The 26,873-nt window shown below is 42.0% G+C and overlaps 1 protein-coding gene and 1 long non-coding RNA gene across 14 annotated transcripts in view; one reads left to right on the top strand and one right to left on the bottom strand.

Moving 5' to 3' along the window:
• The window catches only part of tut4 (terminal uridylyl transferase 4), a 140,446-nt gene extending 129,903 nt beyond the window's left edge, over positions 1–10,543 (top strand). For 7 of the 13 annotated variants that reach the window (XM_077594613.1, XM_077594611.1, XM_077594610.1 and 4 more), the window contains 4 exons: positions 1,180–1,277; positions 1,558–2,110; positions 2,374–2,514; positions 5,649–6,290. In XM_077594613.1, coding sequence (XP_077450739.1) covers positions 1,180–1,277; positions 1,558–2,110; positions 2,374–2,514; positions 5,649–5,779 — 923 coding nt within the window. In that variant the 3' untranslated portion in view covers positions 5,780–6,290. The other 6 variants (XM_077594616.1, XM_077594614.1, XR_013298446.1 and 3 more) reach the window with 5 other exon arrangements.
• LOC144069334 (uncharacterized) lies at positions 445–26,873 on the bottom strand. The gene is made up of 3 exons (XR_013298449.1): positions 25,037–26,873; positions 15,843–15,984; positions 445–1,089 (listed from the first exon to the last, which is right to left on the bottom strand). It is a non-coding gene; the product is annotated as an uncharacterized LOC144069334 (long non-coding RNA).

The raw sequence follows: 26,873 nt of genomic DNA, 5'->3' as shown, positions 1-26,873 counted from the left end.
TGAGTAACAGCAAGCTATGGGCTACTCAGCATGGCTCCAATCTTACATAAACTCTTTCTCCTCGGTGGGGGTGAGACGAGTCGGTTCCAGGAAAAAAATCAGCCAGTGATTTCGCAGTCTTGCCCTCCTTGGGTAGGTCAACAATAAGGGGGTAATTTGCGAATTACATGTTAAATCTGAAGAAGCAGCAATTTGAGTGGTTAGCGTGTTGGCCTCACAGCTCTGGGGTCCTGGTTCATATCCAGGTCGGTCACCTGTGTGTAGTTTGCATTTTGTCCCTGGGCCTGCGTGGGTTTTCTCTGGGTACTCCGGTTTTCTCCAACATTCCTAAAACATGCATGGTAGGCTGATTGGACACTCTAAATTGCCCCTTGGTATGAATGTGAGTGTGCCCTGCGATCGTCTGGCCACCAATTCAGGGTGCCCCCCCTCTCGCCTGGAGTCAGCTAGGATGGGCTCCACCACCCCACCTTAGTGAGAATAAAGCGGTTCAGAAAATTAGATGAGAAGAAGCATTTGGGTTTTAATGATAGCAAACATGAACACAATAAAGAAGAAACTTGATTCATTTATTGAATTGACCTGAATTGAATGCTTGTTGTCACTATAAGTATAATGAGATTGAAAGCATTCACCACAAAGTGCACAAATACCAACAAACAAACAGACAAATAAATAATAAATAAGTACTCCAAGTGAGATCAGCAGAGCGGTGCGGCCTTGTTCCGTCCGAAGTCCGGGAAGAGTTCCATGGTTTTGGAGACGTTTGGCGCCAAGTCTATGGACTCACCAACAAACAAACACGTGGATAATCAATATATAGTAATGATAAATAAGTAATAGATAAATAGTGGTAGAAATTGACTAAAGTGTTTAGCAAAAAGTCTTGATTAGGTCCCAGGTGCAGAACTAGGTGACGTGTCTTGGGAAGAAACTGTACCTGAAACTGTCTGTCTTGGCTGTTATGGCCCTGTAGCGCCTGCCAGAGGGCAGCAGGTTGAAGGGGTGGAAGCTGGGATGTGTATTGTCTTTTATGATGCTCTCTGCCCTTCCTAGGCATCGTGAATTTGTTAATGTCTAATGGCGATCCTGACACATACAAAAGGAGAATTATTGTAAAATTAAAACAATGCAATGTAATGACTTTCAAGGTTTTTTCTTTTTTCTCCCTCTCCTCAGCTCCTGACATGATATGCTCTTTGGTGAATTCTAAATCCATCACTGCTTTGCGGATAGTGTCAGACTGCTCTGGAAGAACCAGGCTCCCCTCAGAGAGTGTGAGTAGGAACAAATGTTAAAAAAAAAAAAAAAAACTCAAGAGTTAGGGACTACAATGTTAATTTGATGCTGCACAGGGTAGACATTAATTTTCCAGGTACAGTAAATTCTATTGATCATCAACATCAATTCAATTTCATTGGTCCTAACCCACGTCCGCTTCTAATATTAAACATTAAAAATGAATTGGAGAAATATTTCAAATTTCACTCACTTTTTTGAGTGTAATAATGCTATGTGAGATCTAATATGATTCTTTTTTTTTCCTTACCTTTATAGTCAGACAGTCTCCAGACTCCACCATATTCCCCACAGCCCACAGCAGTCTCTCAAAGTTCCCCACAGTCCTCCAGCTCTCCCAACCCTTTCCAAAACAACATAATTTCTTCAAATCCCCAGAAACAGGCTACTCATTCTCAGGGCTCACTCTCTCTTTTCAATTTTACTTCATCCCATCCTGGCCAACTTCACTTTGGGACATTTGCTACTTCAAGGCCTCTTCCCTCCCACCAGAACAAGTTGCACACATTACAGGGGCAGCCTCAGAACCCATCTCACATTCTTTCCTCGTCCTGCCCTATTCACAGACCTCTCCATGTTTCAAATAAAACCCCTCCGCCCGGCTTCCAATTTTCTCTTTGTTCGCTATCGGGAAGTCCCATGAGCTCTGTGGGCAGCCCCAATGCCATAAACTTGAATGATCCCAGTATAATTTTCGTACAGCAAGCTGGAAGACCAATAGCCACAGGTGGGCCTGGACATGAAGGACACTGGCTCAACCACTTGGCACAACCTAGTTCGCTATTGGAAAATGGCACTAGGGTCAAGTCAGGTATTCTGTCGGTGAATGTCAATGACATTTTATGGTTTCTATTTTAATACAATTTTCGGTGAATGTCAATGACATTTTATGCTCATAAAATACATTTTTTATGAACCAGTGATTCCCATTAGTGTAACATATCCTGTAAGTGGTGGGAGATTGGTCATTTCTACATTACTTAATTTGACCAATATGACAATAAGTAACAAATATGCTATGGGGAGTTTCCTGAAAAGTAGTAGTAATATTATTATAACTTTTTCTCTTTCCAGAATTCCAAACAGGCCATTATATTGGTGTAAGCCAGGGTTCTCATTTGTGCGAGCATCATAAAACACACCAGTATGCCCCTACCTGGCCATACCAAATGCCTCAGAATTTTATTCATCAGGGTAGCAGCAGCTACCAACCAGGTATGTTAAATACTAAGTGAGGCTTGTTTTTACAACTGGAGCATTTATTTGGTTTTGACAATGGATTGGTGTTATCTTTTATAACCCCAAACGCTCACAATTTTTGGCATTTAAAGGTACTGTCCAGTTGGAGTTAAATTTGTTAAATTGTTTGCTTCAATAAAGGTAAATACAGTTTTTAACAAGTCTCTCAAACTTGAATGAAAAAAATAAACATGAGTCTATGAAATAAGACTGCCACACTCAACTGTCAATCAAGGTACCTGCACTTGAGAGCATGCGTGCAAGTTCGTTAAGAATACAGTGTTACCTCTACATACAAAATGTCCAGGTTATGGAACACTTTGATATGCAAATTACTGTTCCAAGAAACTTAAAACTGTACAACTAAAGAAAAATCAATAAAGCACAAGTTTGCCACATATTATTGGGGGGTTTCAGAATTGGCACATTTCCTTTTCCTATTAATTCAGGGTCCTATAAAATTTTGCAATCTATTATTTCTGCCTCATCTTTAAAACAAAGAAAAACATTTGGATAGTGATTAAAAGGGTACTGGAAAACTGGAAAAAAAATAGACTTGAAATTCCTGTGCTTGAATTTGACCTTTTAAGAAGTGTATGAGGGGGAGGTCAGTCCTCCTGTGTGGAGTTTGCGTGTTCTCTGTGGGCTTACATGGATTTTCTCCGGGTACTCCGATTTTCTCCCACATTCCAAAAACATGCATGGGATGCTGGTTGAACTCTCTATATTGCCCCTAGGTATGAGTGTGAGCGTGAATGGTTATCCGTCTCCTTGTGCCTTGCGATTGGCTTGACACCAACTCAGGGTGTCCCCCGCCTCATGCCCGAAGTCAGCTGGGATAGGCTCCAGCACCCCCTGCAACCCTTGAGGATAAGCAGTTCAGAAAATAAATGAATGAATGAAAAACAGTGTACAAACGCTGAACATATCTATTATAAGTATATCACCAAAATGACGTAACAGTCCCTTTACCCATGTACAGTAGTCTTTAAATTCCTTTTTAATGACCCAACTTTAGTTAGGCTTACACGGGTCTTTGTAATAACACCTTAATACCTAAACCAAAATAATGCATAGTGATGTCAATACCTACATCCTTTACATCCTAACATACTCCAATGTCTGACTAGAGTCTGTGGAGTGAGACAACATCTTTGACCACTTAAAAGTTTATTTCATTTAAACTGTTGTTTTAAGAGGTATGAAAGCAATTACAAATGTATCTCCATAATAGACAGATGACCTCAGCATGACGAATTACATAACGGTCTGAGTGTGACCAAATAATATTAGCTCGCATCACATTAACAGTTGTATCGGATTGATTTCTACCATCATGACAAAAGTAGAGGAGCACTCTGAGAAAGCTGACCTCTGCCATAAATTCCTTTCTGACTTATGTGACCCCTGATCTCTTCCGTTTCATATTACAGTAATCCCTTGAATATCGCGAATAATGTAGACCAGACATGGCCGCGATAATCAAAAAAACGCAAAGTATGATCACCCCTATTATTACTACATACTATACTTTGTTTTTGTGTCTATACAAAAATACAAGTACACCAGTGCAATTATCAACAAGTGTACAGACGCTCCCCTACTTACGAACATACGACTTACGAACAACGGTACATACGAACATGTCTGCAAATTGCGTTTATGTCGAAAAATGTTCGTAAGTTCGATTTTTTTATTTTTTTCTGAGTAGTGCTTCTTTCCGCCGCTAATACCGCCTGGCACTGTGAGGGCTCAGCTCACCCAGCATCTACCTTCTTCTGTCCAATTCGTTGCAATGCGGAAGTGCGTGAACGTATCTCCAGTGCGCAAAGAACCTTTTTCATTTGTATCATTAAATATCTCGTGCATCCATTATTGAATATGGTTGGTAAAAAGCGAAAGGCTTCTATTGAGGGAGTTGCAAGGAAGAGGCAAGCCATTTCATTTGAAACGAGTGGCAATAATAACGAAGCTTGATGCGCGTGAGAGTGGTGAGCGTTGCACATATACAACTTGAATCGTTCGACCGTCAGTACCATTTATAAACAGAAAGATCGAGCAGCAGGACCCAAATATTGAACGTTGCACAAAGTTTGCAAATCAATTGAATGATGCCATACGGTGCTACTGCATCATTTATGATGGAAAAAAAGAAGAAAACTGTGCAATCGTCGTTAGATTGCTTCTTTCGGCCAGTTTTTAATACATAAATCTCTCTCTCTCTATACAGTACTGTACATATTCTCTCCATTTTATTATGTTTTTTTCAGTACAAACCAATGCGTGTTACTTATACAAGCCTTAAACATACAAATGCACTTATATAAACCTTCAATATACTTATATAGGCCTTAAACATAAATTATAATACAAAATATAGCACTGAATCAACTTACAAACAAATTCAACTTATGAACAATCGCTCGGAACCTAACTCGTTCGTAAGTAGGGTAGCGTCTGTATATATTAAATATCACAGTTATAGGCATTTGAAAAGACTGACTGAATGTATTAATATCTAAATTTCATCTATAAATAAAAAAAAATACAACTTTAAGAACTGTTGAACACATTGAAAATATTTCCTCTACCCTTGATTTAAAAAAACTGGTTATTTATTGGGAGCTGTAGTCCAAGTCCTCTTCCTCAGATTCAAGAGGCATTGGATCATTGATGGAATCTTCAGGGGTTGCCGTAGTGGCAACAGGAGGAGCTTCTTTCTGTGAGAGGTTTTCGGCGCATGGCGACCGGCATTTTGTTTCTTGTACAAATATGCTTCTTTTTAAGATCACGACACTGTCAAACCTGATTAACAAGCGTACCATATTTAAGATCTCCTGCAGATATCTTAAATAAAAGAAGACCACGTTCTTCATCCTCATTCTCGTTGTTGTCCGCTGCCCTTACACCCCGATGAGATCAATTCTATGAGGTCCTCATCAGTTGGGGAACGGGGGGTTTATAGTTATTGTTTTGACCTTCTCTTGTCATGCCAGCTTCAGGACCATATCTACGTCGTAAATCCCTCATAATGCTGGTTCATTTTTTTATTCCTCGGAGGCGGGGTGTTTTAGTAACAAGAGAAAACATGTATTTTTATTTATTCGCAGCATACAGAGCTCTCGCCTGCAACAACGCGTGCATCTCCAGAGGGGAAGAGCATTCACTTTGTGTTTCTCTTAACCGCACGGCGGAACCCATTAACAACGCCTTTAGCAGATCAAGGAACGTCAATATTTAGGAGCCATTTTCCACAGGGACTCAAAATGCAAACATAGCTGGAAAAGGGAGTAGTCTTTCTCCACAGGTAATGTGCGTGATGCGAAATTAGCTTGCAACAAAACAGGAAATGGCAAGACGTCAGGCACCGCAGCCCTTTATAATATTTGGCGCGTCAATTTTTTCTACGGTGAAATATTGCTTCACAGCGCTGAGTACCACCTAATTTTGTGCTGAAGAAGCAGAGCTCTGACGTCCACCATTTTTTATCTCGTCTTCGGCTTGTGAAAGTAAGCGTGGATTTTGACATTATGAACTTTTTTTTATACTTCAGATGAAAAAAACGTGATGTACTGAAGCCGCAAAGTGGTGAAAGGATCACAAACATATTTTAACATATCCATAATCCCTTTATTCATTCTCGAGTTTTCTTGAAAAAAGAAAAACACATACAGAACCTAATACATACTTGTTTACAAAAAGTCTGCTAGTAAACCTTACTACATACAGTCTCAAATCACACATTGATCCTCTTTCAACAGGTTCCGTCGTGCATCTGCAACCAAACATGTCCATGGTTCCTCACGCAAAGCACCCAGTGAATTTCATCCAGCAGGAAAAGTGAACTCCATTGTTTTTTTACATTTGTTTTATGGCCGGTGACTTAAAAAAGTAAAACTATGTACAATTTGCACCATTTATATAAACTGATTTTAAGTACAAATGTAGTTTTTTTTAAATGTTTTAGTTTTTTTTTGTTTCATTACATTGATTTGTGATACAATTATCAAATATTCTAATACCCCAATTGTGAGGGGGTAAACAATTGGTATTACTTTTCTTGGCCCAAATATAAGACGATGTTTTTTTGCATTGAAATAAGACTGAAGAAGTGTTGGTCCTTTTAAAATCGGGTCTAGACATTGTACCCACTCACAACACAAGATGGTGCAAGATACCTTTAAAGCGAGTGCTGAACACTGATGGTTGATGGAATTGAATGCCTTCGTCATTATACATGTATAATTAGATTTAAAGATGTAAATTTGTGCACACAAATATTCAATAAATAAGTACTCAACATAATAACTGGTCAACAAACACGAGTAGTCAAATTAGATAAATAGTCAACATGAATAAGTGGTCACATAAATAAGTAGTCAGGTACAAAAAAAGTGACTAAAGTGGTTAGCAGCCTATGGAGTTTTAGTGCAAGCGCAAGTTAAAAACAATTAATCTAGATTAGGTCCTCTTAGGTGCAGAAGTTGAGTTGATGCAGTTATTGCAATTTTGTTGTTTTATCACAGTAGATTGGTTAATTTACATTTCAAAAACCAGATGTGTTTGCACTTTAGTTTACATATTAAGATGTGCTATACAGTTTTTGCCAATTTTGAATCAGCCAAAATAACATTTTTCCTCTCGAATATATTATTAAAATCATTTGTTTCAGACGTACTGCCCCTATTTTGTGTATAAAAATTTAATTTGGTGTTAAATAGTCTTTTTAAACTTAAGTCTTGAAAAAGAGGGGATCATCTTATATTCAGGCCAATATGGTATATGTATAAAGCAGGGGTCTCGAACTCAATTTACCTGGGGGCCGCTAGAGGCCGAGTCTGGGTGAGACTGGGCCGCATCAGGATTTCCACAAGAAAAGCACTGATAAAACATTCCAACGTTATCAAATATCTTTATTTTTTAACAAAAAAATAATGAATTAAATAAATTAACTTAAAGATGAATAAAAAATAAATCAATCAGTAATACAAAACCAAATAATACTAATGAGCATACAGTAGATATACACTGGCTGGCTAAGTAGAGAAAATGAATTATTTTTATTCCGTTTCAAATGTCTGTATTAACAGCTCTTTAACCTTTAACTTTCTGAACTTGAATGGAACATTGAACATGAAATATTCTGAACACGGCTTCTCTTGCCTACTCCTTGCTGCTAGAGACCTGGCAGCGCTTCTTCTCACATAGTCACATTTGGCTTGAGGGAGGAAGCAGTGGAGACCCTCAGTAGAGCTTGAAGATGCTCATCAGTAAGTCTGGACCTGTACTTGGACTTATTGAAGTTCAAGGTGGAGAAGAGCTTCTCACACAAGTATGTGCTCCCAAAAAGGCACATGGTCCGCTTGAACCTTCGGGAAAGTTCAGGGAAGCTGGGGGTCAACTCTCTCAAAAATTGCCCAAGCTTGTCTGCTTCTCAACTCACCTCCCTGAACTTGGCTTTGAGTGCAGAGTTGCACTGCAGGTCAATGAGCTCCATTTGAAGCTCAGGAGGGGCATCTTGCACATCAAAGGAAAAGGGGTCCGCAAAAATTTGAAATGTGGCTTTGTGTGTCTTGAAGTCTGCAAATCTGTGATCAAATTCCTCCTGTAGCTTCGAAATGGCCTCAACATACTTCTCACCACTGAATGGTGTGCCTGCATCCACGAGAGCCTTGCATGCTGGGAAATGGCAAAGGTTTGTCTGAGAGAGCTGGGCTTTCCATAACACAAGTTTAGTGCAGAATGCTCTCACGTTGTCATAGGCAGCACTGACAAGTTGCCCCTGGCCTTGTAGCTTCTTGTTCAGTATATTAAGCTCATGTGTGATATCAACAAGAAAAGCCAAGTCCATGAGCCATTTGGGATCACTTAGCACAGGATCAATCAACTCACAAACGGCGTAGCTAGCTTTGACTGCTGCATTACTGTCTTTGGTAGCCTTTTTGAAGAAATCCTGTTGCCTCAGAAGACGTGTTTTAAGACTGGCAACCTGGTTGGCTCTCTCATCTCCCTGGTATTTTTCGTACTCCTCAGCATGTCTCGTAGTACAATTACGTTTCAAATTGTATTCCTTGTGCACCGCAACTTTTTCAGTGTAAATGAGACACGTCGGGGTGCCCCTGTGTTCAACAAAGAAATATTGCACTCCCCACTTTTCTTGAAACTGTCTGTGCTCATCACCGACCTTTCTCTTCACGGCAGGCTTTGAAAGAGACATCTCTGGGGCTCTGTAATATGTTTTTCCACTTGGAATGAGTCTCGGGTTGATCTTTCACATTCAGTCGCGCGGGTTTGTGGCGCATGTGCACTTTCGCTCTCCGTTTCAATCGCGGAGATGGCTACAGACACTGACACAGGCTGGATCACGGATCATAGCGCCTCATTCAGTTCTATGCTGAGAGCAGCGGAGGAGTGTGCGCGCCGAGCGGAGTGATCGGCCTCACGGCTTCTCCTCCGCCCAGCTGATTGGAGGAATGAATGAGTGAGTGAGCGAGGCACTGGACAGCCCGGCCGATGTCCCTCCCTCCAGAGCCGTATACCTCACCGTGATTGGTTCATTCAGCTCCGAACCAAAGTTCTAATTTTTTGTTGGTCTGAGCAGAAAGACAACCTCCCTGAGCGCACTGAGTACCAGTGTGAGCGACATCATCGGTACTCGGATGATTCGCCTAAAGACGTTTCGCCGACGGACGTTTGACAGACGGGCAGGTCGCCGAATGGACGTTCCACCGAACGTTCATTCGGCCGAACGGGGGTTTCGCCGAAACGGGATTCGAACGCTCGCCCCGCCGGATCGTGTGTGTACAAGTTTTTCAACCTCGGCCCGCGGGCCATATACGGCCCGTTAGGATTTTTAATCCGGCCCGCCGCCGGTGTTGTCCAAATTATAGTAAAAATCAATGTTCGTCTACCATCAATGGCAGTCCGGGAATAAGCTCTCTTGGGCAGGCAGATGTAGCAGAACCGAGCCGTAAAATGACAGCAATCGGGTCAAATCCATCCTAAAACAGCATTTAATGATTAAATACAAATACTGGATGATATCGCGATGGAGGCAAAAAAACGTCTATAGACGTCCATTCGCCAAACGGCTCAAAATGCTCTCAAATTCGGTCAAATCCAGCTGAAAACAGCGTTTAATGATTAAATACAAATACTAGTATTTGTATTTAATCATTAAACTAACAAATACTAGTACGACCTGTCCGTCTGTCAAACGTCCGTCGGCGAAACGTCTTTAGGCGAATCATCCGGTCATGACATCATCATTGCTCGCTATCGGCACACCAGTATCACACCTGCCACAAGCAGGTGCATGTCAATGTTCCCTCTAATTTTTCATGTAAAACATGCTGTAAAACGAGAAAAACATGAGTGGACAGAGCTACTGCCACTGGCTGCCACTTCAACGGCGCCATCATGGGGAAAGGGGTAAAAAAAAAAAAAAAAATTAAAAAAAAAATTACAAAAAAAAAAAATCGATCTTTCATATTAAGACGGGGGCCGCAAATTATCGTCCCGAGGGCCGCAGTTGGCCCGCGGGCCGCAAGTTTGAGACCCCTGGTATAAAGTAAGGGAGACAATAAACATGTATTTTTATTTGCTTCTTTGGTTGCCAAAAGATGGTTTGAAATATTTGATGTGTGTAGTGCAGGGGTAGGGAACCTATGTGACTCTTTTTGATGGGTGCATATGGCTCCCCGCTAATCTGTGAGGTAAAATACGGGAACCGCTGGTGTGTCACCTGTCAAGAGATTTTGTTAGTGGGTGTTTGAACCAATGTCATTGTAATTAATTTAATTTTTCAATCTTAATTTAACAAACATATTTTTTGTGTTGCATTGTGTTTTTACATATTTACTTGTATACGGAACTAAAATATATGTTCTGATGGCTGCACCTTTTATTTTGATATTTGAGCTATTTTGTAAATTAGACTGCATCCCATTATATTTTATAATATGATGGTCTTAAGAAATATTAAAGACCACTGGGGTTAAAACTAGACTGATGGTCATAATTCAGCTGCACAAAGAAATGACTTGGAGGGAACAGTCGAGAGAGCGGAATGACAACATATTTCTGCCACCTGACCAAATATTTCAAATAACCAACCACCCCAACCAAGATTCAAGGCTAGAATTGGTGGGATTGTTTATCTGCATGTTTTGTTGACGGGTACAAAGGTATAACCAGAGACCACTAGGCTGTTGGACTGTTCCCTCTGCCTTGTGGCTTTTGTTGTGTGACACAGAGGGAGATGTATGTACACATGTACCCTGTGTACAGACCTCAACATGTACTATTTAAATCTAGGGCTTTGACTTTTGATTAGATCAAACATACAAAGACATCAGTTAATAACCCAACATAACACTGAAACCCTACATTTTGGGCACCTCTTGTCAAAATTTCTGAATAATTTGTTTAAACATAATAGATCAGGAGTGTCAAACGGTCCTCAAAGGGCCGCAGTGGGTGCAGGTTTTCATTCCAACTCAACAAGAGGATACCTTTTGCAAGTGTAATCAGTTAATTAAAGTCAGGTGGTACTTATTTTAGAAGACACCTGATTGGTTAAAATGTCAGCACTGGATCGGTTGGAACAAAGACCAGGACCCACTGCGGCCCTCGGCGGAATCGCTTTGACACGTGTTATAGTTGGACTGGTTTACAAGCAAAATGCTTCCTTGATAAAAGTTGTGAGATTTTACTAAATTTGTCTCTCCAAAAAAGAAATTGTCTAAAGTCAATTGGCAATAGTTTTTGAGATATCTGGCCAAAATGTTGGAGCAAAACTAAATAACCATCAATTTTCAGTGATTTTGGTTACACCCGTGGACAAAAGTGGTTGTGTTTTGGCTAATAGAAGATTGTATTACCCATTGTGACCTGCAAGTCATAAAGTCCAGAACTACATTTCCAGTGCCAGTGCAAAGAATGAAAAGTGTTGAGGTAATGAATCTAATTGTGGCTAAACAATAATATGAAGAGGGGAAGTGATGCATGCCGTAAAGCCTGCAGCACATCTGTAGTTTGTTGTGTAATCAAACTTTAAATTGATTGAACATTTTAGCACTAAAATATTTTATTTGCTAAACAATATTATAAAGAGGGCAAGTGACGCATGCCGTAAAGCTGGCAGCACATATGTAGTTTGCAACCTTTAAATAGATTGAACATTTTAGCACTAAAATATTTTATTTGCTCCCGAATCTATGAGGGCGTGTAATTTATGTTGGCGTGTAATATTGTTGGTTTAGGCTAGGACAGTGGAAGACAGCCAAACAGGGGTCTTGCCACCGAGGAGCTTTTTAACCACCTCAGTGACTTTAACCCCAGAGATCACGGAATCCGCCCCGGACTCCCCCGGATCTGCTTACTCATGGGAAGGTGTGTTGGTTGACTTGAGGAGGTCTTCAAAGTATTCGGCCCACCGATTCACATCATCTCGAGTCGAAGTCAGCAGCGCACTGTTCCTACTATACACAGTGTTAATGGTGCACTGCTGTTGCTTCCTGAGATGTCGGATGGATTACCAAAATTTCCTAGAAGCCACCCAGAAGTTGTTCTCCACGGCCTCACTGAACTTCTCTCATGCCCGGGTTTTTGCCTCGGAGACGACCAGAGCCGCGTGTCGCTTGGCCACCCGGTATTCGTCAGTTTCCTCCAGAGTCCCGTGGGCCAAAAAGGTCCAATAGGACTCTTTTTTCAGCTTGATGGCATCCCTTACCGCCAGTGTCCACCAGTGGCTTCTGGAGTTTCCGCCACGACAGGCACCGACCACCTTGCAGCCGCAGCTCCGATCTGCCGCCTTAACAATGGGGGTGCGGAACATGGTCCACTCGGACTCAATGTCCCCCGCCTCGTACCAGACATGAAATAAGCTCTGTTGGAGGTGGGAATAGAAACTCATTATGACAGGAGACTGCCAGGCGTTCCCAGCAAACCCTCACAAAACGTTTGGATCTCCCGGGTTGCACCGGCACTCACTATCGTGCCCCTTTTCCAGGCCTGGCTCCAGAGGGGCACCGGTGACCCACGTCCGGGCAAGAGAACACGCAGTTCGACAATGTTGCTCGTCAGCAGAGGTCATTTATTCATTCATCTTCCATACTGCGCACCCTCAAAAGGATTGCGGGGGTTGCCTTCAGCCTGATTCATGACTTCAGGGGAAAGGCATACTACACCCTAGACTGATCCCCAGTCAGCCGTGGGGCACATTTCTGTTATAAGAGCTCCATCATGTGGTTATATAAGGCAGCAGTCAACATGAATCGGACGTCTACCGCCGTCAATGACAGCTGGATTGACGGCGGAGAGCTCTAATAACAGAAAAAGCATCAGCACCTCAGTCAACATGAATCGGACGTCTACTGCCGTCAATGGCAGCTTATTGATAGTGTTTAATTTGGGACAATAATAGTATAAAAGAGGCAAGTTTGTCTATACCAGGGGTGGGCAAACTTTTTGACTTGCGGGCCAGAATGGATACTAAAATTTGACAGCATTTGGACACGCAATGTAATTTATCAAACCTGGGGATTGAAATAAGAAAAAAGACACAATTGAAGGTGAAAATTTAATTTCAAATTTACTTTCAACATTAAGAACATATTCAACAAAGGTGAAAATTTATTTTCAAATTTACTTTAAACATTAAGAACATATTATTCAACGAAAGAAAGCAGTCTTTAAATTGAGAGTGATGAGCGGTATTGCAGGGCAAAGGGAAATGAATGAGGTCATTGATTTTTACTATAATTTGGACGTCGGCGGGCCGGATTAAAAAGCCTAACGGGCCGTAGTATGAAAAACATGTACACACTCCAATACGAGCGAATCCGGCGACGAGTAACATGTACGCACACGCCAATAATACGCAACTTATTGATAATTTTTATATTAGATATTAATGCTCTTACCTTGTCAATGCAATTACAAGCTCACTCTCTCATGATTATAATTTTGAGAGCGAGCGATTACCTGGTTGATCGCTTTCAACAGTAAACTCTCTGTCTCTCTCTCTCTCATGATTATAAATTTGAGAGCGAGCGAACCCGGCGACGAAACATCCGTTCGACGAAATGTCCGGCGGCGAATCCGTCGACCAAACGTCTTTCGACCAAACGTCTTTCGACCAAACGTCCGGTCACGCATAGCATGCATGCTTGCATATGTTTTAAAAAGGGCAACGGGAGCAAAACGGAGTTTGATTTTGTTTTATTGACATAATGTAGTGTCGCGTCGTGGTGTAGAGGTTCACTTGCCTGACTTTGGTGCGGGCAAGCGCAGGCTCAATTCCCGCTAGTGGCGCTATGATTGGAGGGCGGATGGTCGTTTGTCTCTGTGTGCCTTACGACTGACTGGCAACAAGTCTAGGGTGTAGTCTGCCTTTCGCCCAAAGACAGCTGGGCTAGGCTTCATCAACCCCCACAACCCTTTCGAGGATGGGCGGTATGGAAGATGAATGAATAAATAACCTCTGAAGACGTTCATCACTACCAGGCCGTTCGCAAAGCTGTTCCTCCTCGCTGTTAAATTGTGTTTATGGCTTCAGTCCATTTTCCAAGCGTTCACACCCACGCTTTGTAGTCATTCACGTCAGTCATTTCCTCTGTATAGGTCTATAGTGCTGTTTCTTTGAGTATTGAGTGTTTTGAACGCTACGAGCACACGGAAGTCGAATGCCTTGCCACTCGCATATATTGAATGGATTTACCGTAACGCTTGGAATACGGGGGGAGGCTATTTTTAGGGTGAACGTCCGCTGGGTTGATCACAATCAGAAATAAAACCAGTCACTCAAGTGGTCAGGGTCATACAAAAAAATTAATTTAGTCCACAAACAAAGCGCGCCGACCGATTGGGCTCATCGATCATTTTGGAGAAAGATTTAGACCAGGGGTGTCAAACCGGTCCTCAAAGGGCCGCAGTGGGTGCAGGTTTTCATTCCAACTCAACAAGAGGATACCTTTTGCAATTGTAATCAGTTAATTAAAGTCAGGTGCTACTTATTTTAGAAGACACCTGATTGGGTAAAATGTCGGCACTGGATCGGTTGGAACAAAGACCAGGACCCACTGCGGCCCTCGGCGGAATCGGTTTGCGACGCATGATTTAGACTTATAAGAATATACGGTATATCTAATGATGCTTCTACTTCATACACTTAGTGAAAGTAGCATTGGCAGGAAGAGTTGATGTCATTAGGTGGTATCCAATGATCAATGGGTGTTTCAACCTTGAACCACAACACCCTCAACATTGGTGGCCAAATCACTGCCCATCAACTCCATAACCAGCAAGAAACTTTTTCTGCTGTCTCCCGCATTCTGAGAGCTGCCGTTTCCCTCTTTACCCGTCACCCCAATTGCTGTGAGCATTCGCCATAGGGACTGGGTAAGGAATCCTTGACAGCCGACCTCGACTGTGAAGAGCAACGCCTGCCATCCTTTTTCCCTGCAGTCATACAGGAAATCCTGGAATTTGGCACTTTCTTTCAAATGCTTCCACACAACTCTCCTCTCGTGGGACTTTCAGTTCGATGGGAAGGATTTTCTTTGCTTCCTCAGATCACAGAACCACTTCTGGCTTAAGGGTTTTCTGTACAACCGAGAACTATTGCAGTCTTCCTTACCGCTCTCCCTTGTGGTTGGCATTTCTTACGTCTCTCTTGGGTTTCATGGAAACCTTGTCATGGCGCCACCAATACTGTTAGACAAGTGCTGACAGGATGTGTGCCACCGTACCCTTCTCCCCAAAGAGCTTGCATAAGGGGTCGTCCCTCACGCCCCGCTTGTTGGGATTGTGTCATACATCAACCGTGTCATATAAGAGATGCGGAAAGGCTCCAAACGCAATAGACCCCCCTATGTAATGGTCCCATTCGTTCCATGTTCCCAGGGACGCTAGGTCCACTGCTCCTCCCTTCCCCCAATGTTGAATATGGGAAGTTCCAGGACTAGTACGCCTGACTTTGCATGCTTCCTGATAGCCCAAAAAAGTACTTCCTGTTAATGACGAAGACTGAATTGCAATGGCAATAGAAGCTTGACCCATCAGCAACAGAAGTCCACATTCAAAGCAAATTAACCATGGGTCACAGACATTATTTCATTATCTTCCATAAGAACACCATCAAAATGGCCATGTGAAGGAGAGCCGTTAGGAGAACACTGAATGGGAGAATCATACAGAAGTGATTGAGTAGCAGAAGCATTCGAGTTATTAATACTAAAAATAAATCTAATCATAGCTTTCACACATGCAACAATACAGCAACTAAGACAGTGGTTCTTAACCTGGGTTCGGTGAGTCGGTCTCAGGGATTTAGTGGAGCTTCTGCCGTGGAGGTCCAGACACATCGGCTCATATCTATACACGATAACATGCCCCGCTTTACATCACTGGCTGCAGATGATGACTTGTCATGGCCAATCAGTGCTGCGAGGAATTTAGTGCACTCAGTTGTGTTCCAACGTGTAAATGTCATCGTATTACGTAGTGTAATTACTTTCTTCATATTTTAATCCATACTATGTCAAGCAATAAAAGTAGTCAGACGAATATGTAGAATATGGATTATCATGTATAACGGAATGCGATAGGAGTCAGCCTCCTATCTGCATGATTTGCAAGTTGAGCAACTCTAGCCTCGCACCAGCAAAACTAAGGTGTTGGGGTTATTCTGGGATGTTATTATATATGTGCATATTGGGGCACATATGGAATATGTGCATATTATTAAATCATTCTTACGAACCAGACGAAAGCTGGCTTCGAGGACATTTAATTGTTTTCAGGACTATTGACTCGGACAGGACACCATGTTCCAGGCCGATGACCGTTGATCTGAGTTCGCAATGAAGATCTACGAAGGACTCTTAAATTGCTTTGACTTGGATTCCGGCAGATGGCGATAATCGAATCAACTTCCGAAAATACTCGCATATTGTTTAAAAATACTGTCGCTCGGGTTTTACCATATATGGAATTATTATGCTTATTTGTGCTAATTCTTACGCAGTTGTTTTGGTTTCCGATGCGCTCAGGTCACCTTGTATGCTTACTTGTGCAAATTCTTACGCAAGTGTTCTTGGTTTCCGATGCGCTCAGGTCACCTTGTATGCTTACTTGTGCAAATTCTTACGCAAGTGTTCTTGGTTTCCGACCTGATACGAAATTGTTGTGGCAGTTGTTTTTTGACCTTAATGGTGTTATTCGGTTAGCTCATTCAATTGTTTGAATCAGATTACACTAAGTGTTTTGATTATGCGCGACTAAATGGACAGAGCAGGATGCCGTTTCTTCAGAATCATCTGTGACGAGGACAAAGTCAGGGTGGATTCTCCTTGCAAGTTTTGTAGCAGGAATATGTCAACGATGTCTCTCTGTTTTTTATTAAAGTATACCTATTAATAAACCTATCATAAGGGAACACTTCGAGAAGCTGCATGGAGATGGGTAATATATGAACACAACGCTTGCTGAATTCCAGGTGAAGAGAGCCAGATTCAATTATAAGGCTACTTTGCTTGCTCTTGGATTTTTACCCATAAACAAAGCGATCCTCACAGCATCATATGAAGTTGCGTAGCTGATCACAAAGCAGGGCAAGCCACAAACCATTGGTGAAACACTTGTAAAACCAGCTGCGTTAAATATGGGGAATCTGATACTCGGAACAGCGGCTGAAGGTAAATTATCCCAAGTTCCACTTTCAAATGACACCATCAGCGACAGAATAGAGGACTTGAGTAAAGACAGCTTGGCTCAAGTAGTCGCAGATCTGATTTCAAGCCCAGCAAAATTCAGGATTCAACTCGATGAGACCACAGACATTGCTAATCTAAGCCTTAACAGTTGAAAACCACTGTGGCATCAAAGACAAAGGATTAAAAGCCTTGAGCCAAAGCCAAAGCAGCCATTGCAAAGAACAACTGCAAATATGGTGGAAAAAGCTACCGATAAAACAATTGAGCTGCTGGAGCAAGAGAGGGCCTCAGAAGAGAGTGCTTTATCAGTCATGTCAACTACTTAAGTAAAAAGGCTAAAGACCTAACAAAGCCAGAGTTACAACAGGAGTATAAAGCACTCAGTTCACTGGCACGAGAAGTAGAGATCATCAATAGAAACTATGAACCCGGCCTTCAAGCTGAACTGGGAGGTAACAATAAAGATGGAAAGATGATATTACATAAGCAGCAAGATGAGGATTTAGCGAAGACTATAGAGCAGGGGTCCCCAAACTTTTTCCTGTGAGGGCCACATAACTTTTCCCTTCTCTGATGGGGGGCCGGTGTCAGTTTGTAACAGAAAAAGTGTGACGATCGTAGGGGAGCTTAAAATTTTTATTGTTTTCCAGAAAGCCACACAACCAAATAACCCTTTCCAGGTTCTTTACAGAAAAAAAGTCAGAAAACAAATAATAACACTATTAATGAAATAAATAATAACTAAATAACCCTCCCTGAGTTCTTCACAGAAAAAACAGGAAATAAATAACACTTTATGAAATAAATAATAACTAAATAACTCTCTCTGGGTTCTTCATAGAAAAAAAAGCCATGGAACATTAACTTTCTGTTGTGCCATGCACAATCTTCTCCCTTTGCTCTGAAGTTTATGCACGACACCACAACCGTCATTACAGAATCCCACGTCAACATTTTGCAGCACAGTGCTTGCTGGTGAATTCGGCAGTGGACTCGTAGCGGGGCGGTGAGACCCCTTTTTTCCAACTCCCGGTTCATGCGTCCCATTATTAGACCGCGAGTTTCGGCCACCATGCTAGGAGCCCCGTCAGTCGTGATGCTAGCTAGCTTTGACCAGTCCAGGTCCAACTTCTCCATGGTTTGGCACACTTTGTCAAAAATATCCTCTCCCGTTGTAGTCCCTTTGAGACTTTGGAGGGCTTCCAGATCCTCGCAAATCTCAAAGTTTGCGCTAACTCCACGAATAAAAATGAGCAGTTGCGCTGTGTCTTGCACGTCCGTGCTTTCATCCAGTGCTAATGAAAAAAAGTCAAATTATTTCGTCTTCTGCTGCAGCTGGGCATATACATTACTCCCGATTTCCTCAACGCGTCTGGTCATTGTACTCACCGACAGACTTACGGCATTAAATGCATCTTTCTTCTCGGGACACACTTCCTCCACGACAACATCCATACATTTCTTAAAAAACTCTCCGTCAGTGAAAGGCTTACCGCTGCTTGCTATCAGTTTAGCAACCCGAAAGCTGGCCCAAACGGATGCCTGGTTCAGCTGAGCTTGGCGTAGAAATGTAGTCTGCTGAGATAATAGTCCAACTTTTAGCTTTGAGAGTTTGTCTGCTCGTATTTGGCCTTGCACGCTATCGTACTTGTCTTTGTGACGGGATTCATAGTGCCGGTGAAGATTGTATTCTTTGAATACTGCCACCGTCTCTTGACAGATGAGACAAACAGCCTTTTCTTTGCATTGAAAAAAATAATAATCGTTTGTCCACTGCAGGTTAAATACCCTGCATTCTGAATCAATTTTTCTCTTAACTAACCTTTTCGCCATTATTCCGTTCTCAAACAAGTTCAGGTTGCACAGTTTTTATATGCTTGAATAGCATCGCAATAGCGATGGCCCCAGGGCTCCGCCCTCACCTGCGATCGTCCAGATGTCTCGCTAACACTCTGCTCGCGCATGCAACGGTGGAAGTGCCCCATGCATCAAAGGGAAACACTCTCTCCGCGCGTGTCACCAAAGAAGCAATGCGAAGGCCCGCTTCACTGGGATGATTTGTGGACTCAGCAGGGGTGCAATGAACCAAACACAAGATTAAAACGTCCCAGTCTTCAAGGCCAAATAGGAAAAAAATCCGATAGCGTCTCTGGTATTGTTCAGAGGGCCGGTCCAAATGTGCCGGCGGGCCGTATCCGGCCCGCGGGCCGTAATTTGGTGACCCCTGCTATAGAGGATTGTGACGCCAAGTCGACCGAAGTAGAGCAAATAGTGCAGTCCTACCTCTGGACCAGGTACGGGGAAAATGGGCTGGCTTTCGTAGTAAAAGATGTAGATTTCCCAGGCAGTCCCTGTCTCCCCAACAAATAAAGAGATGTTTGAGCGTCATTTGGGCATCACCCTGGAACGCATAAAAATTGCAGTAGCAAGCTACGTAGAATGGGAGGTATGGATCCACTAAAACCCGCTCTGTAAGCCGAAGTGAAAGTTCTGATAGCACTAAAGAGCAAGCACGAACACAGTAAAGCAGGTGCAAGGAACCCCCCAAGCACAGCCTGCAGCACAGCCAGTCCAGCAACTTATTCCGCAACCTATTCTTAAAATCAGACCCACCGGTTTAGCCAAATTATACGGCTCCAAAAGAGACTTGCATCCGTGGAAAAGGACCTGGGAGTCTTCAGAAACAAGGTGAGCAAATTGGCTCGGTTGAAGCCAAAAAGCTCCAACTCTTTGAAAGCGTGGACGAGAAGATCTGCAGAGACCTAAGCCTGTCTACCTATCAGACCTCAGAGGACATACTCAGGGTACAGATTTGGAAACAAAACAACCATAGCCATGGAGATCGTTAGAGACCTGGAGAATGCCCCCCCCTCTGATATCGGACCAACCCAGGAAGATGATTGATATCATCCTAACGATTGAAAAGGCCCTCAATGACCTCATAGAACTGGGCAACACGGGAGCCATCAAGAATCCGCCCTTAATCAGCTCACCAATGTTTCGGCAAGCTCACGCTGCACCGACAAGTCTGCTGAAATGGAGCAGAGTGCATGGCAGAAACTCCCAGTGATCCTTATGCTCCTCCAAGTTTAAGCCAATGCGGGTCAGAAGATCCGGACACTGATTGACTTGGCATCTGACACGAATTACATTACCCACAGCGCTGCCAATAGACTCAACCTCAATAGTGTTTGTCCATGGCGTTGGGGGAATGGTCCTGAGAGTAAAGACAAAAGGTATCAGCTTCGAGTGAGAATCAAGACAACCACAGGGACTGAAAGAGCCCATGAACTCACATGTTATGGCTTGGAAGAAATAGCCAAAGTACAGAAAACTATCAAACCTGAAGAACTGAAAACGTTATTTCCAGATGCCAGCTTAGAGGACCTGCAAAGACCAGAGTAGATCGAACTATGGGAAGGACACCTTGCACCACAGAAGGTGAAAGTGATTGGAGACCTCGTCTTATGGGATGGACCACTGGGAAAAACCGTTGGTGCTATGCACCCAGACCTCTTTGAGGAAGTGAGTTTGGCAGCTCACACATCCAAAACACACTTTGCACGAGCCACAGCTGTGAAATACCAAGAATTCAAAGCAACAGAGGAATTCAGAAACCAGAAGTAATGTTACAGAAAAATAATTTCTCAATTGGTGGAAATGGGACAGTATTGGAACAGCTTGCAGTCAGCCAGGAGACGAGCGAGGAAAGAGAACTGGAAATCATTACAAAAGGCCTCACCTATGTCAACACTGATGATCACATCAGCGAACCACACTGGGATAAAAAAAAAACCATGGATTGAAGATCCTAATTCTTTACCCAACAACAGAAGCGGAGTAGAAGCCACTTTTCTGAGAGCAGAAAAGCAACTCAAGAAAGAACCAAAGTGGAAAGTGGCATACGCAGCTCAGGTCCATGAAATGGTGGAGAAAGGAGCAGCAAGGAAACTCACCAAAGAAATGATAACCAACTGGAAGGGACCAGTATGGTACGTTAGCCACTTTGTAGCGCCAAACCCACACTCCGTCACTACACCTGTGTGTCTAGTCTGGAACAGCAGCCAGAAGTTCAAGGGACTTAGCATGAACGATATCCTACTGAAAGGACCAGACGTCCTCAATCCAATTCAAGCAGTGCTACTCAGATTCAGAAGAGGACTCTCTGCAGCACTCGGAGACATCAAGATGTACAACTCGGTGTGGTTGGAAGAACTAGAACTGCACCTACACAGATTTCTTTGATTCACAGAAAGACCTCCTCGCAACCCAAGAGGGTGCATCTTTTTAAGACACTACCCTCAACAGGTTGGCTGTATACAAGGATGCAGAGACTGGACTCTTGGTCTTTGGAAGATTTCAAGTCTTCGACAAAAACAAAACTGTCGTACCAATTTTACCCTATGATGCATGGATATCCTCTCTTCTGGCACAAGAAGCCCACAACGCAAACCATGAAGAAACAGCAGGTACACTCCTGCGCATGAAGAAGAAAGCGTGGGTTATAAAAGAACGAAGATTGATTCAGAAGATCGTAAATTATTGTGTAACATGCAAAAAGACCAAAGCCAAAAAATGCCAACAAATCATGAGTGGCCTTCCATCCGAGCGAATAACACCAGCCAGACCATTTCAATAAGCAACAGTGGATCTGTTTGGCCCTTACAAAGTGAAGTATGAGGTGAAGAAGAAATTAAGACTCAAAGTATCGGGTCCAATCTTCTGCTGCATGGCATCCCGAGCTCTACACAAAGACGTCGTAAATGACCTGTCATCTGAGGATTTCCTGTTGGCCTACAAGAGATTCACAGCGTTGAGGGGTCACCCAAAGAAAATATGGTCAGACCCAGGAAAAATCTTTGTGGGTCCCAAGCCTGCCCTCAAAGAAATGTATACCTTCCTGAGGAAGCTGGAAGCATCCAAAGTTGAGGATGAACCCTCCGTACAACAGAATGGAACTGGAAACTCCACCCTGCTGACTCCCCTCACCGAAATGGAGCTGCCAAGGCAGCCGTACACACGGTGAAATGCGCTCTGCACAACTTGAGGAAATGGGTGCTTGACATGGAGTGAGTTCCAAACCTTCCTCTACATGGCTGGTAACCTGGCCAACTAAAGACTCATTGATGTCAGGGATACCCATACAAAAGACTAAGAGCCATTCAGACTGAAGTTGACCTCTATTGGAAGAAGTGGAGTCAACTGGCGGGACCTAATCTGTTCGTCTGAAGCAAGTTGCACACATCAAACTGAAATGTAGTCACAGGAGATATCGTCTGGCTGGCCGACCAAAATGCTTTGAGGGGCCAGTATAAACTTGGACGGGTCAAGAGTGTTAAACCTGACAAAAAAGGCATCGTCAGAGATGTACACATCAGGACCTTCCCGAGTTACCCCCGTCTCCACTACCAAATCTGATCAAGCAAAGAAAACCCCTACAATGATCCCTTCTACGATTCTGTACAACGCATCATTGTCCTGATTCCTGTGGAAGAAGAAAAGTAAACATCAACGAACCAACAACGAAGACCAGTCGGAACCAATGTGACCTCTCTGGGTTCAAGAACCGGGATGTCAAGTGGGCACAAACGTGGATCCTTAATTTATTTATAATCAATTCAAAACTAAATTCTATGAAGACAGCTTTGATAGCGCACACAGCTTCCAATTTCAGAGAAACTTTTCCGTTTCTCTCATTACCAAACATGCAGTTGAAGAAAGACCTCCGACACAAATATCACATGCATACTTCACTCGTTCACTTATCAACACTCGCTCAGAATGGTTTGGTACTTGCCGCAACCCAATGACCCTAACAAACTCCCTGCATTTGTTTTGAATCATCTGTCTTTGTCTTTGTTAGTGTTGCTTGGTTTTGTTATGCTTTTTCCCCCTGGTGTCCTGTTCGAGTGATTGCCCATTGTGTTCACCTGTCGTTTCTCTGCCCCTGGTGCATCCCCTGCTTCTCACTCGTGTTTCCCTGGTGTTCCTAATTGTCTCCTCAACCCATGTCATTCTATTTAAACCCCAATGACTCTTTTTGTCATTGTCGGATCGTCTGATTTACCCTGCACTGTTTCCACGTTCCTCGCTTCCCCGTGTTTTCTCACGTCAGTTAGATTTTGTTATTTGACACCAAGTCTTTGTTACTTTCTATGACCCCTGCCTAAGTTATTAAAGTTTTTGTTTGAGCAATCAAACGCTTCCCTGCAAGTCTTATCCTTTCAAAAGTCCTCAAATCTATTTATTCTCTCAAAAGTACCTGATACAATTCAAAGAAAAGTACTTAAACACAAATTTATCAAAAGCACACGATCCTCTTTTATTATCAATAGTACTCGATACTTAAAACAAAAGTACTAGAACATAAGTTTAGCAAAAGCACTCTATTCTATCTTCAATAGTAATTTCTTATCTCTTCAAAAGAGCTTCAATCTATTTATTCTCTCAAAAGTACTCGAATCTTAAATCAAAAGCACTTGATTCTCTTTACAGTAATACCTTGCCATATGAGTGTCCCAACATACGAAAAATTTGACATTCGAGGAAAATTCCGAGCAAATTTTTTCCCTGAGATACGATACAAATTTGACATACGAGCATATCATGCGGCCACTAAGGGGGTCCTATTCAAGCTGCGTACTGATATTTATGATGAGGGAGGGGCTTCTTTTAATATGGCTAAAGGAGGCACAGCGGAATCAAGTGATGGCTTGAAAGTAAAGCAAGGAGCTGAGAAAGGGGATCCTTCAACGCCATCCGAAACCTTCAAAGCAAGTCGCGGCTAGTTTGATAACTTTACAAAATGAACTGGGAATACATTCAGTTGTGAGGCACGGGGAAGCAGCTAGTTCCGACTCGAAAGCCGCGACGGAATACATTAAACACCTTTGCCTCATTTATAGCACAGGGTTACATCCATTTTTAAGTGAGTATCATAAGCGAAGGTCCGTTCATTGATTTCCTGAACTTCTTAATCCTTATTAGGGTTGCGGGGGGTGCCGGAGCCCTGAATCGTTGGCCAGCCGATCGCAGGGCACAGGGAGACAGACAACGATGCACACTCACACCCATACCTAGGGGCAATTTAGTGTCCAATCAGCCTACCATGCATGTTTTTGGAATGTGAGAGGAAACCGTGTCATGTCTCGCTACTCCGCCGTTAGCCGCTACCGTATGTCTCAAAGGTAAGAACTCCATTCATGTACACAATAATATCATATTATATTGCAGATCCTAACCACTATATAGTTATTTGTTACTTTTTAAGCATAGGTGGTGAATTAGAACAATTAAAACATGATTTTTCACTGTAATATCCTATGTTAGGTGTTTTTTTATATAGGAAAAAAATGATTTAAGATATGAGTAAATTGACATTTGAACTCGGGCCCGAAACACATTAAGCTCGTATCTAAAGGTATTACTGTATTCTTCAATAGTACTCTAAACAATTCAAACAAAAGTACTAAAACTTTAATTCAGTTAAAGTACTTGAACCTCTTTTTTCTTCAATAGTACTCGATACACAAATCAAACTAAAGTACTAGAATCTTAATTTATCAAGTGTTCGATACATTATTTAAAAAATAATCTTATTTTATCTTGAGGAATTCTAGTCTCCGATTCTTGAAAGAACAAAACAACCATTCGTAAAAAAATGCACATTACACTGTTTATCCAGCCACAACTTCCGTTTAGAATACCAATTCAAGGCGTAATTATTGTCCCAATTTCAGCTAACACAGATGATCAATTTTGGAGGATAAATGTCCTCTTACCTTGTCAATTTGTCAGGCGCCCGATGTTCTGTCTGTAAACCAACACCCAGTCTGAAACCATCCTGGGCCAATGCACCAATGTTGGCGGAAGAGAGCTGTTTCTTCCTCCGTGGGTTCGATTAATTTCGGGGAGTAAGAATGTTGGTTGTCCAAATGGAAGCTGTAGAAGATGAACAGTCACTTCAAAGCGTTTATTTACAAACTATTCAGGGCAAAAAACATTTACAGACAAGTGGCTGTGTCAATCACAAAATACGCATAAGCTTGAGATTTAGAATTACCTTCAATCTGTCAAAAGGTCGGTACCAAAACTGTGCAAAGAATTAGATTTTCCACTTCATTGAGTGAGCTTTTGTTATGAACCGGCAAAAACATAACGACAACCTTGCAAGAAATTCAAGAACATATCTGGCTACAGAAAAGAGCTTTACTGAGGAAATTAAGAAGTTCAATAAGAGCAAAAGTAACACTATTACTATAAAGGCACATTTCAGTAACAACTGGTCTAATAACCTTCGTGTGAACCTGTTTCTCCCCTCATTTTATCAATCATGAATTCAACCAATAATTGTAGGCTTAAAGCGTATCAAATTATATGTATATCCTATTGGATGAAAATGACCCAAATATATTTTACACACTTATTATGTTAGCTTCGCCATTAGACATTCCCAAATTCATGCACAAATAAAGGCTAAAAGACAGTGTTCTGGAATTTTCACTTGCAAGGAGAACAGCTGCTGAGAAAGCTTCCCAACTCTGTTCTGATGGATAGTGGTTGTTGCGAGACAGCCAATTGAATTGAATTGAATTGAATCCTTTTATTGTCACCCACTACAGGGTAGGGAAGTTCTTAAATGAGAATCAATGCATCTGTGACAATATTTTCAAAATAAATAACGGATAAGGAAATGCATTTACTTTATGGGGGATTTCATAACTTGGATCTTTTTCGTATCTCGAGTCACTCATTTGCATATTAAAAAATGTGTAACCGTACGTAGAGGTATGACTGTACTTGATACAAAGTAAGAAAAGAATTACAGACTGTCCTTATATTAGGAGAGTGGTTTAAAATGGATTAAGGAAATTTCAATGAGGCTGTTGTTTGTGCACAGGTAAATAAATACCTAGAGGCCTTTTTTTAAAGTGGGTTGGGGAGATACTTTCGCAAGGCACCGTATTTGCGAAACAGAAAACAGGAGGAAAATAAGATCAGAAAATTACTCACTATTAAAATGAGTAAAACATGCAAAGACATTTTGCATTGGGGTGGATGGGTAAGCACGTCTGGCAGCTGAATAAACATAATTACAGGCACACCTAAAGAGACAATTTAAGATTTTAAAATTAGTATGTTACGTGTGGTGAAATATCAATCCAATAAAGATTACCTTTGAAGACTTTTCCTAATTTTCCAAAAACGCGCAAGACCTACATCGTCAACCTAGATGAGAGCAAGACTCGTGGACTGTTAATTGACTCCTTAAGCATCCATTAGTGTTCATTAAATTTGTTCTGAAATAATTGGTCTCAGCGGTCAATTCTGACTAGTTTAATTGGTTAAATGGCACTCTCGTGTTATCTTACTCCAATATTTAAATTTTCCCAGTGGGCGTTAACTTAAACATTTGTTAGTGAAAAGATCTCAAGATATGACACTTCTCTTTGAACTATAGGAACAGGATATTTGGACACAGGTCAAGAAAAGCTTTTACAAATTTGTACTAAGCTTTTTACTCTTAACAGCTATTACAACTGCCAGAAGACAAGAACAATTGTTTATACTGGAAACACCAGAGCCATATACTGTAGTCACACATTACTGTGACCAGGC

This window comes from Stigmatopora argus, chromosome 24, assembly GCF_051989625.1.
Source record: "Stigmatopora argus isolate UIUO_Sarg chromosome 24, RoL_Sarg_1.0, whole genome shotgun sequence".
In the NCBI taxonomy this organism is placed as follows: Eukaryota; Metazoa; Chordata; class Actinopteri; order Syngnathiformes; family Syngnathidae; genus Stigmatopora; species Stigmatopora argus.
The sequence above is the reverse complement of the archived record's forward strand: the minus strand, read 5'-3'. Positions and strand labels throughout refer to the sequence as shown.